The following is a 12,956-nucleotide window of genomic DNA, read 5'->3' on the forward strand; positions in this document are numbered from 1 at the left end:
AAGGTGGTGCGATTAATAGAACGTTGCGGGAATAGTTCTATGAAAGACGGTCATTGGGACAACTGAGCTAACCACTGGGCTAACCCCTTTTTAGTTAAAAAAATATCTCGCTTGCGCGTGTCATTTTCTGTTCAGCCACCACGGTGACCCGTAATTATCCCAAGCGGGCCACTGCTTAAATACTGCTATAATAACACTCACGCAATAAAAAACAAATGCAACTTATGATATTAACCCACATAACTGCAGTCCGAGCGTAAATTGCAAAACAATAACTAAGAAATTCTTCTGGGAAGCTATCATCCCAATCCTCATATTTTTTCGTGTCATGTCCATCAAGCAGCACTATAAGGACACAATCATAAAGCAATCATGAACTGGTTCATATTACTCAATTCAACGCAAAATACTTTTTCATGGGAAATTGGAATAGCGAAAATGTCGCTGCAGTTACTTTATTTACAATCCGTTACGAATGCTGCACCGAAGGAAAATCCGTTATTTTCCTTGTTGTCGAGCGGGAAAGGCAAAACTAACGCAAAATGAGCTGCAGCGTTTATTTTTTATTTCGTTACCCACAGTCCACTGTACCTACAGTACATTTCAGCACTTGGACGACCCGCAGAACAGATTTCCAGCGCTACGCGCGTAAAGCGTTTCCTGGCCCGGCCGGCCACGCGGCCGTGCGCGCGGCCAGCCGCCGCTTTCGCTTTCAATGGTCGTTGACTACAGCGCCGCCGCTATTTTCTGCGCGAAACGAGCACCTCTCCGGGCGGCCGGTCGGGCCACTCTAAAACTTCTAGTACACTCTACGTGAGGGCTCCCGTGAACTGCCCAATGCGCTGGCTGCAGTTGGCGCGTGCTATTTCGCCGTGTGTATATATCACGGTTTTGGGACTGACATCATGCTGCCCGGTGCGAGGAGATGGTGGAGACCACAGCCGGTCTTGGCGGTCCACACCAGCAGTGGTGAAGTTCTACGTACTACACTCTAGGTGTGAGGAGAACGGTGACGTTCTCGTGCCATGGCGGCCGCCTCGGTGTTTGTTTAGTCGGAACCTATAAACTGACACAACTAAACGAGGCTGTAAATGATTATTTACACTGCTATCGACTGTCTAATGCGCCATTCTGTGATTAGTGAATTTGTAGGCTCACATAGCAGTGAAAAATTTAACACGAAAATTTTGTGTCACTACTCCTTTAAGTCAGTGAAGCTGTGCTAACGTTTTATTTGATGTCGGTAAGGCTCCCCCAGTTCCGGAGTCCCCTAAATTGCCCCCCGTGGCTTGGCCTGGGTTTATTTATCTAGAAAATACTGTAGGCCAAGGATGGCCCTAACAGGACTTGGGGTGTTGCAAGACAAAGAAAAATGCCCGAATAGGAAACAATACAGGAGTGGAAAAAAATAACAGGGCTGGCCAGCTGTCAGCCTAACAAACACCACTGCAAAAATGAATATATGCGAAGCTCCAATGCAGTGGTGTTTCACATATTCATTCCACTAGTTTTATTTTCACTAGTCGTTGAACACTCAAATGGCAAGAGAGACAGACGAACATTTATTGTAGTAATGAGCAGGAGGATGTTCTTAGGGCCTCCACCCAGTGAGAGGCATCCTTGATGCTTTGGAGAGATGCCTTGGAGCTGGCTGGCCGTCCAGGCCCGTTCCACCAGTCGGCGCTGGTCCGAGAGCAAAATGAGCGTGATAGTGCTAACGAAACTGAACTTGATCAGGTTAAAAAATGAAAGCAGGATCAGCTGAGATCGCTAAAATGGCATTTGCTGGTTGGCTCACTTGCCCAATTATCACCGCAACTGTCATTTTCCCCCTCTTTACAAAGCAGTACAGCGACTTCGCCAAAGTGTGTTCGTGCAAAGTATCAGCTACCACCTCTGATTACCGTAATTACCCGATTCTAACGCGCCCCCTATTCTAACGCGCACCCGATTTTCCAGGCAAAAAAAACCGAAAAAACTTGCACCTCCGTTTGTAACGCGCAAGGAACTTGTGAGCAAGAAAAACGAATGCGAGAGAAACGGGCGATTTATTCCCCGAAGTAATCTCACTCATCTCACTCCTCGTCGCTCTCCGAGAGCTCCTTGTCGCCTTCCGCGCCGCAACATCTCGTCCTCGGTGCCGTCAAGCGCGTTCGCGATGCCACACTTCTGAACGAATGTTCAACCATGTTCGATGGGATCGTGGCCCACGCCTCGCATGCCCATCCCGCGAGCTTCTCCAGAGGCATACCCTTCAGCCAACCGCTAGTTGTGAACGCGTGGGAGCCGCTCGTAAGCCGCGGAAGCGGCGCGCCTTCGTTGCCGCTGCTGCCATTGCTGTTATCAAGCACGCAAGTGGAATAATTTGACGATTTGTGTGAACGGCCTAGGCGCCTAGATGCGAAAAATTGTTGCTAAAAGCATAGAGTTAATACTACTAAAAGCTTTGGCGCCATCTTGAGATGGCGATGGGTGGAACGAAATTTCAGCTGTTTCGGTTTCGTATCCGATTCTAACGCGCATGCGATTTTTCGGCCTATTTTTGCGAAAAAAAGGTGCGCGTTAGAATCGGGTAAGTACGGTAGTCAAATACTAGTCCTCTATGTTTGCATTGTTGAGAAGCAAATATAGACCATGCATTTCGACAGCAGTCAATGCAAATGAGCAAAATCTAGAAAGCCAGTTGTAGTTGTTTCGTGTTTAGAGGGGAACTGCCAGTATAGGGTTTATAGCAACTGCCACCTGGTGGGTATACCTCGTGCAAGGCATATGAATTTGATGGTTTAATTAACAAATATGAAGAGCTGTTAGGTATTTTATCTGAATTAATATTTGTGGAGGTAAAAATTGTAGCACTTGATATTCGAGCTGCACTTTTGGTATTCTTTAGTGAAGATTCCAGAAGCTGCAGGTACCGGGTGATGCTGCTTTTTTCAGATTCAATTAACGCAGCCGCATTTTCAGCTTTAACTTTAGCTTCAATAAACTTTCGCTTCTTCCCAAATGAGCGTGGTGCGTCTTTTCCGAGGAATAGCTCCCAACAGTGCAGCAAGCATGGTGAAGGTGGAAAGTGGAAATCGCTGCGCCCAAGAGTAAAGGATTTGGAGAAAGTGTAAATTCGGGTGTGTTGATAGAATTGTTGAAGCTATGGTGCTAACATCAGACGAGGGACAAGAGAGAGGATGCAGCGCTCATGTTGCATCCTCTCTTTTGCAGTTCAATGACTGGGAGAAAGTGACTGGCCAAAAGCATGGAATGCAAGGGGAGCAGACAGGAAAAGTGTGGAAATCTTGAAGGGAAAGGACATCGTCACCCATGCTGCTTTGTCTGGAATGGCGTCTAATAAAACAAACCTCGTGACCACCCCAAACGAAAAGTTGGAGGAATTCTGTTTATGTGGTTCAAGGATATGATAGTTGAAAGTTCCGTCCAGAGGGGAAGTGGTACAACAAAAAGTGCTGTGCTTCGCATGCCTGCTTGGGTGCGACAACTTCAGGGCAAGCACCAGTCGGTTTTCACGATTGAAAGAGCGGTTCAGCATTGTTGACAAAGTGTTGAGCAGGGAATCACCTAGCATCAAAATGCTCAGAGCCGGAGACTGGTTGTCGGAGAACGTGCCCGACATCCTGGCAAGCTACATCCCCAAGGATATCTACAACGCGGACGAAAGTGGACCGTTTTATAAGATGTTGCAAAGGAAGACGCTTGCTTGGAAAGGAGAGCCTTGCCTTGGTGGCAAGCAATGCAAGCAAATGCAAATGCTCTAGCTGTGCATATGCATTGATAGAAGTGACAAGCGCGATGCTCTGACCGTCGGGAAGAGTGAGAAGCGCTGATGAATAAACTTCCCACGCAGCACGCCTCCAACGCGAAAGCCTGGACGAAGGAAGGAAGGAAGGAAGGAAGGAAGGAAGGCAGGCTTTGTTGAATGCCTGCAACAGACACAGTGTGTACACTGCACCCGGACGTAGCCACTCGCCGATCCCGACGTCACCCCTACTCGGACAACCCCTTCGCTACTCCCTACGGGGTTGGACGCCGCTGCCCCGTAAGGGAGGGCGTCGCCCCGCAGCTTTCGCTCCGGTGCTGCTTTTCGAGGACCGCCAGGACCTGCTGGATGGCTGATAGTTGGGTGTCCTTGTCACAACTGCACACTGCTTCTTGGATCCACGGCGGTAGGTCTGTCCTGGTTGCCGCCTCGTTAGGTAGCACTTCACAGTACCAGAGTAAGTGGGCGGTCGAGACCCTAGCATTGTTACATAACACGCACGTGTCGTCCGTATAGAGTTCTGGCTGTATGTGCTTCATGACGACCGGGGTCACCAGTGAATTCGTCTGCAGCTGTCTGAACGTGGACGCTTCCTCCCTGGTTAGCTCGGGGTGAGGCGGTGCCAGCACCCTCCTACTATTTCTATAATATTTGGTGATACCCTGAAAGGTATCGTACCTGTCCTTCGTCTCGGTCCACCACTCTGCAGACGATTCAACTGCTGCCGCGCGGCCAGCTAATCCTCGCGCGACTGCGTTTTCCGTCTCGTTGTGGTTGGTGGCGAGTTCCGATACCTCGTTCCCCGCATGGGCATGAAACCACTTGATTGTCACCTTGCGTCTATCGATGTTCACCCGCACCGCTTCACAGCACAGCCAACCCTTGGCGAAATTGCGCACTGCACTCTGAGTTGCTAAGCACTGTCCAAGTGGCTAGAAGAGCTTGATGATGGCATGCACTGTCAGAACAGGAAAGTGTGCCTCTTGTTAGGTAACTGTATGGTGCATCACAACCCGGAGATTCATTTGAAGAACAGGCAGCTGTGCTAGCGTCCCCTGCACAGACTGTATCGAGTTCCACAAGCCCTCAACATGAGCAAGACATCCCACCCATCCTGGAAACAGCTTGGTCGGCTTAAGGGGGGACATGGCTCTTAAAACAGCTTCGAGCTTCCATGACTATCTCAGCACCGCTGCAGACGTCGACATGACAGAGGTTTTGAACGATGTGGAAATCATAGTTAGTCTCCGGTGCACAAGAGGCGTCGGAGGATGCTGACGTGACGGACGCTATTGACTGGGGCCCACAAAGGAACCAAGAGCGTGTTGAACGTGCTTGCGTGCTACAGAGTCTGTCCACCCAATGCTAACGAAGTGCACACAGGCAAATATCGCAGGCTTTTTTGCCAGGAAATAAATTTGTGTCCCCCAGAACCCTTAGAGTTTTATTTTCACCACATACTTTCAGCACGTTGATAAATGGACCTTTTTCCAGTAGCGCTCTGCGCATGCGCTACTTTCACACTCCCAGTGACCGATCCAACATTATTGGGGAGCAAAATGACAAAACGACGCCATATTGGATTAGCCAGTTGCGAACACCGAGCCAGCTAAGTGCTGCTCCGTTTTCTGAGCTCTGAAAGCAGCCGACAGGTAGGCACTACGGCTGCCATCGGAAAATTTGTGCCACCAAAACCATGTGTGGTGCCTGGAACGGCTTCCTCAACGGCTAAGGGCAGGTGCAAAAAAAGTGGGCGTTTTAGATGCAAGGCATCTCTTACACTCGGCCTGTCCCTCCATCCATCTGGCGTACGTCCGCAACCCTCCTCCTTTCCCCTCGCCCGCCAGCTGCATTAGCACGTTCTCCTCGCCATGCAAGCTGTGCGTTAGTGCGCATGCGTGTCTCTCTCTCATCACTCTCTCTCGCAGAGCGGCTATATAACCGCGGTATCTGCAGCGCACTCCACAGTCACTCCGTCAGTCGCTCTTGCTGCTACTGCTCCGACTGCTGCTCCGATGAGTTGAAATGGACACTAACATGCCTGCTACCGCGTAATTGGAAATGTACGCGTGATTGAGCATCATTTAAGGTTCGCTACACTTCAACATTTGGGTAACCAGCATAACGGAAACGCGAATTGAACCCCGTGAGATGCCTTGCATCACCCCAGGGTTCCCCTCGCAAAAGATGGCAATTTTTTCTATAATCCCCCAAGTGTGCTTCAGGCGGCTGCCGCTGGAGGGCTACGCTACTGGAAAAAGGTCCATTGTCGGCTGGTGAGCGCCAGTTACTGCAAATGTCATGGTACCTGCTGGGATGCACCTCCCCTTAGACATCGAATTTATGGAATCAACAGCTTGTAAATTGACAGCCCCAATACCTTTTCACCCAGTTTTGCTTGATGGTGTACAATTGGCTTGAGGTGCATGGCCACCACAAGACTTTACTACCAAACAATGAAATCTTCCGAGTCTGCCATCATTAGCGCTTTTGGCCCTCATGTCATCATTTGACAACACAACCCGAACTATCTATAGTGCCTTCAGAACAAACCCAAAACTGCTAGTTTTCTAGGCAAGAGTTCTTCAAGGATGCCTTTTGCAATAGACATCACTATTGTTGCATTTTCGCAGAGCTCGACGCTATGAAAAAAAGCTTCAGGGGACACGGTACGACTATGGGGTGCAGAAGGAAAAAAATCCCGGTTTATGAAGATGTCCATAAACCTATAAATACTTGCACTGCCAGCTTTTTTCCTGTAGATTTTAGGAAAACAAACTTTTTTGTTCAACTTGAAAGAAAAATTCTTATTGCATAATGATTCCATTGTCATGCCTGTAAATTAAATACTCGCACTATAAGCTCAATTTTTCCTTTCTATGCTTCTGAGGTCTTAACCTGCATGAAAACACAGAAAAATTTTCGCTCGAAATAACAATTCCAGGGCTGAAAGGGTTACAAAAAATGCCACCCTGACATGGAACTCGCGCGCCTAGTAGTTCGGCACACTAAAGATTGAAAATGTCCAGGCGCACGACGTTAAAACACTTTTATTTAATCATAAATACCTCAGCCGTCCAGTCCACCTTTGCATATCACATGCAGTAATCACACAAGAAGCAGTATTCATGTTTTCAGACAAGCAGCGCGGTGAAGGTGAAAAATACTCAAGGCAAAGTGCGCAGCATGTCTTCGCGACAACAGAGACTTGCTGGCATGTAATCTGTGACCCTGCAGTTACGCTGTTAACCGAGTGTGGTGGAACACAGCAGAGCGACACCCCTTTCGTAGAAGCTGTGCGACTCGCGTGGGTCCGCTGCCGGCAGGTCGACTGTGAACAGCAGCTCCGTGCGGCTGGAGTTCAGGTACACTGGCAGCGTCACCTGCGCCAACGAGGCACACCACAGGCAGAATTAGACTGCATTGCCCAAGGCACACCTTCCAAAAGCAACCCAATGGCAGATGTGAAGCCACATGCAAGGGGCAAAGCCCCGCTCGTATTTAAAGGTGCACACTACGGACTTTGAACTGAAGGGCATGGCTTGGGGTGCTTCAAGTCGATTGTGTCATACACTGTTACAAATGTGTCTGAAATGACGTACAGGTCAGACAGCCTTCTAACTTTGTGGCGCCAGAACTTTTTTGTGCTTTTTTACATTTAAAACAAAATTTTTATTACTGTAGTTTCTTGTGATCGGGCATTTTTCACTGATGTATAATCAGTGAACTAATTCCTTTCCTTTTGCTGTTTTAATAAATTATGTTTTTTCTTTCTGTCTAAAATGATGCGCAGGTCAGACAGATTTCTAAATACCCCAACATCTTACAAACTGCACAAAGTTCTGCCAACCTACATGACAATTAGTAATGGCAGTTGAAAGCTTCAGTGTTAACCCGACTGCCAAGTTTCATTCTCGTAACTTAGCATTGATAAATGAGCTACAGAGTTAGAATAAGCCAGAAACATTTTATATTAATGACTATAACTGTAAATATCAAGGAGTTTAACCACTGAATACAAATTGGCAGTGGTTTTCTATCTTTTTGTCTAAAATTCTATTAAAAACTTGCCGTCTGAAGTTCGAAATTGCTACCAAAATTTTTTTTCCTGCGTTGTCGCGTGGCATCCTTTCATAGACGCTAAGAAACATAGACGGGCTCCCTCAAAGCACAAACACAAAGTTAAAGCCGCGCTCGCGGTTTGTAAGACCCTGCAGTAGCATGCATGGCCCTTCAGCAGTGGCCGATAGGGAAAAAAAAAAAAAAAAAAAAATAGAGACCGCGCCGCTATTTTTAAGAGGCCTTTGTTTGAGTGATAAACAAAGAATGATTGAAAGGTAGACTGCGATGTGATTGAATTTGCGCACGTTTTGTTTATAGTGCAATACTGCTTACAGTGCAGATTTTTGCGGCTCCCGCAACATACGTTATAAGTGGTTTGCACTGTATATAAAACATCTGTGCACATCAAAATTCATGCACACCGCACTGCAAATGTTCATATGCTGCTAGTTTTTATCCTTCAGCTTTGGGACACGTCATTTGAGCAGTTTTTCCCAGAATGCATCACTAACTCGGCCAGCTGTTGAATGCACTCTATTAGCGCGCCGGGCACCAAGAAAAGAGAAAAAGGTGCTTGTTTACTTCCCCAGTGAGTGCATCTACCTTTTCTGTCACAGCAAAACTTGTTGCATCAAAAATTAGGCATAATACACAATCACAGCATGCTCTTAAAAACAGTTTCAGCGAATGTCACTTTGGTTAAACAGGAAAGAGTAAAAACCTCAAAAGGAAAAAACCTCAAGGCTTAAATCTTTTTTGGAATAGTGCAAAAATATGCGGACAAAACGTAAATGGGACATATAAATAGGACAAGCCTGAAGGCTTATTTTTGCAGCTTTCCGGCATCAGATGATTACACTCATCCAAAAGCCCTAGCCTTTTCCACATCCTTCACTCCTTTAGCCTCACCATAACCTAAACTAACTGAAAATTTCCAACTATGTTTTAATATGAAAACTGAAATCAGTGTTAGAAGCATACCTAAGAACAGCACACCAACACCTACTTTCAAAAAACTGTTTGCAGCTGGACAAACAAAGCTACAGGTCATTGCCGAGTGCCACAGGGCATCTCTCTCTCTACCCCTACCATGGGCTGGCTGGCATCCTCGCGGTGCTTGACCCATCGAATGGTGGTGAGGGGCAGCTCGGTGAAGATGGTCGAAGTGAGGCTCAGGCGGCTCTGGACACACTTGGCCCCCTGCAGCTTCAGGCCTGCCAGGGCAAAGCTGTACTCGTCCATGGGGCCTGCCTTCTCGTCCGCATCACACACCCGCACCTGCAGCAGCAAGTATGAGCACACTCGGTCCCTTCCGCGCCCCATAAAAGCCCCGCTGAGAACCTCTCTTACACAGCATCCCAACCAATCAGAAAAATGACAGGGAGCTCCTTTTTAGCACTTCAGGTCTCTTTTCCAACTCTCAAAGACGGCAGCTTTGCCCCCTAATACACTGATGCTCCTGCAACGGCCAAGAGTGATCCTGCACCCAAGTGATCCCCGAACTGAGTGCCGGGAGAAGGGCACTTGCCTCGAGCGAGAGCTCCTCCAGGGACCACCCATTGGCCTGGGCCACGTACTGGCGGGTGGCCGTGATGTAGGCCTCCGGGTTGAACAGGCCGCCCAGCCACACGTGCAGGGTCTGCAGGGAGAGAGGGAGACCGCCAGCCAGCATCAGTGAAAGGGCCTGCCACAAACAGCGCTCCTACAATGGGGCTGACAAAAAAGCCCACTAAAAACTGCAAGCCATTAGTACAAGCAAAAAGCCCTATAAAAGCAAGGAGTGACTACTACTCACTGTTCAAGCAAAGGACAATAAATAATGAGCCTGTTTCAGCTTGGCACTTCGTGACCAGCCTCAGAAGTGGTTGAGGCACTACGAAGTCCATGTACGGGTTCCATGCCCAGCCATTCAAGTTTTCTGATAGAGACAACCTACAGAACTACAGCCACAGCAATTCAAGCACTACAACTACCTAATCAAATCCCCTCAATACCTTTGAGAGACCTGCTGCTGGTTGTCTTGCCTTGAATAATGGGTGGCCCATTGTGTTGGCCACTGCACTGAGCTACAGAGACTAATTATTTCGCCCCGTGTTTTGCTGAGAATTTTTTCCAGTATAAGGTGACCACTACGAATCGTTTAGGGAAATGTTACAAGGCCTTGTCATACTGCCAATTATGCTAAATACGTGGGGCCCGGAGGCACTGTGAAGAACCGCTGTTCAACTATAGTATAGCTTTCCTGCAGCACAATGCATGTTTGATGATAATGGCAGCTGAAGTGTCGCAATCTTTTGAAACACCAAGCCCCTAGTACAGCTCAGATTTTCTACAGCACTCCACGTGCTCATGTCATGAGACACCACCTGCAGAAATTGTTACAGTACACCCTGCCCAGCCCCTGTGAAAGCTAAGAAGAGCACCAACAGACAAGAAACCTCAGTCCCTTCTATGCAATGCACGAGCACCGTCGCAGTGCCATGATCAAGCAGCACACGTGTGCATATGCACATGTGCATGGAAGGGGGGAGAATGATTACCACTAAACGAGAATTGATGTACAAATGAATTAATCAAATTTACTGTGAACATAGGTCAGCTCTGAGACTTGTGTGAAGGAAGTACACCCTCCTTATGCTATTTCTACGCCTGCACCACTACATCGCCCGCACAAACAATACTCCTCAGAATAACACTGGCCTTGACATTGTTCTTCGTAACATCATTCTTGGGCGTCGTCCACCCTTATATCCTAGTGACACAAGATTTCTTATATTGCTTTCGCATCCTTCGAGGCCCAATCGGTTATACCAAGGTTTGACTGCACTACAATAGTGTTTACGGGCCACAACCCTGTTTTGGACTAGTTATTTGCAAAAATATGTCAGAAATAGCTCTTGCACAGAGCATGCTTTCTTTTTCAAAGGTCACTAGTCCATTTACTGCCACACTGCCAGCTCCAAAAACAAGGTCCTGCCCGATGACTCAGGAATAACCTCAACGTCTCAGTAAGAAAATGCTTTCAAGTCAATGGGATACGGCTGAACAATACAAGTGCAGACTTGGGACGAGTAAAAAAAGATATCGAATGTTCCCCTCTAGCACCGTGGCGGAGGCATTGCAATCAGCAATTCAGAAGCAGAAGTGCAGTTACAGGAGCTGTGCATCACAGAACAGCAATTGTGTTCTGGCACACAATGATGGCAAGTAACGCGCTGATGTGCAAAAGCATTTCCAGCCTTTGACCAGTGCAAAAAAAAAAAAATTGGGGCAGCTTCACACTACTGGCGCGAAGTCTGGGCAAACAGCAAAGCTGGTAGCCCCACCTAGTTTATTCTTGGTTCGGCCAAGTTTATGCGTGACAATGCTTGAGAGGCTGCCAAGTTTCCTGCATGGTTATGTTTAGAGACTGTCAAGTTTCCTGCATGGTGTCGTCGTTAGCCCCCCAAAGAGAAATGAACACTCGGTCATTAAAGTATGTACAGTGGAACCCCACTGATACGACCCCCGGTATTACGACAACTCGCTTCTTACAACAGATCACCACGGTCCCAGAAAACTCCCCATTGAAACGATACATTAAAAACTTTGATACATTAAAAACTTCGGCTGGGATAAATCAGCGTTTTTCCCATCTTTTACACTGCTTCTCCGCCTCGTCCCGACTTTTCTTTACTCGTAACCTTCGTTTGACGCTGCTTGATGTGTGAAGGTCTGCAGGTGGGCCAGGCCACTTGCTGAACAGACGCAAGCAAGCAGGCAGGAACTGGCGGGCGGGAGTTAACCTTCGACGGCCCTATGGGGCAGCAGAACGTCAACGCGCCGACCACGAGAAGTCAGAAGACCAGACAAGTGGCCAACGGGACCACGATTTCGAAGCTATCATCAAGCCAATTAGCGCAAAAAACACATATGACACAACCAGACACCCGCTTTCCTTGCCCGCTCGATTCAAGGTTTCGTCCTTTCCCGACGCTCTCTCTCTCCCCCCTCTCTGCTTATCAGTGTCTTTGAAAGCCGTGTTGTCACTCCGCTCCTTTCTTTGCTGCCTTTTTCTCCATCGCAGCCTTGCACTATCGTTCGTTTCGCTTGGCCTTGGCAGTTTCACACTCTAGCCTTTTCCCTGCTCAGTTTGCTCGGCCATGTCAGCCTATATCGCGCACGCGCGGTGCAGAGCTGGTGGGCTATAATTAGCGCCAGACGGCACCAGGGTCACGTAGCGCGGTCAGGGTCACGTACCAGGGTCACGTAGCCCGGGGGAACTCTCCCCGTGATTTAAACACACAATAGGTTGTTTCCGTGCCATACCGACCGAATCCAGTTCAAGCGTTGTGCACAGAAGGAAGCGTCATGACTGCATACTTGAGATGTTGGATACCGGTGCAGTGAGGTCCCCAAAGTGCCTCTGGGCGTCCCCAGTGGTTTTAGTGCTGAAAAAAGACTGGTCCGTAGGGCCGTGAGAAACTGCTGCAAGCTGAACGTGCCAACTAAGAAAGGTGCGTACCCTTGGCCAAGCAATCATTCTGCGGCGGGGAGCACTTGCTCCTGCATGGTGCAGGGAGGTAGCAGAGCGAACCTGCAGGTACAAATGTCGAAGCCGATGTTGAGAAGGCCACATTCACTTCCCCCTGCACGATTCCTTTGGCCCGTCCCTGTCAAACACCCCATGCTAGTTCATGCACTGTCCTGGGCGATACGAGGAACTACTATGTGATGGCCTACTCTGGGTCATTGGAGAAGACATCGTTACTCAAAATTCCATTCTTGAGCGAAGCAAGAATGCCAGTCTGACGTTCGACGTGAAGTGCAGCTGGCGTGATTGAGAATTGATCTCCTTGGAAATGTTGACAATGGAATGCTGAGACCAAACGACGGGAACCTGCAAGCCATCCTGATCTACCCTCAACCACAAGCCAGCAAAGGTTTTTGGGCACGCCTACTTTTCCACAACCAATTCATACCACAGCGTATTGAACTCATACCACCGCTTGACCAGACTTTCTTACATTGGATCACACAGTAATGGAGCCTCCATGACCCGGGCAAACCGCTAGTGCTGCAGACGGATTCTGGCAGCTATGGTGTTGGAGCTGCTGTGTTGCAGGAGTGGGAAGCATACTATGAC

At 48.3% G+C, this 12,956-nt stretch overlaps 1 protein-coding gene across 1 annotated transcript in view; it reads right to left on the reverse strand.

Moving 5' to 3' along the window:
* Nucleotides 1–6,801: 6,801 nt before the first annotated feature.
* The window catches only part of LOC144139424 (dynein heavy chain, cytoplasmic-like), a 157,593-nt gene continuing 151,438 nt past the window's right edge, over nt 6,802–12,956 (reverse strand). Inside the window, exons 75-77 of the mRNA XM_077671760.1 lie at nt 9,360–9,470; nt 8,921–9,109; nt 6,802–7,152 (exon numbers count right to left, since the gene is read on the reverse strand). Coding sequence (XP_077527886.1) covers nt 7,015–7,152; nt 8,921–9,109; nt 9,360–9,470 — 438 coding nt within the window. The 3' untranslated portion in view covers nt 6,802–7,014. The remainder of the gene's footprint in view (nt 7,153–8,920; nt 9,110–9,359; nt 9,471–12,956) is intronic.

Source organism: Haemaphysalis longicornis, unplaced genomic scaffold (assembly GCF_048455015.1).
Source record: "Haemaphysalis longicornis isolate Haplotype H1 unplaced genomic scaffold, Haemaphysalis longicornis Haplotype H1 scaffold_1, whole genome shotgun sequence".
In the NCBI taxonomy this organism is placed as follows: domain Eukaryota; kingdom Metazoa; phylum Arthropoda; class Arachnida; order Ixodida; family Ixodidae; genus Haemaphysalis; species Haemaphysalis longicornis.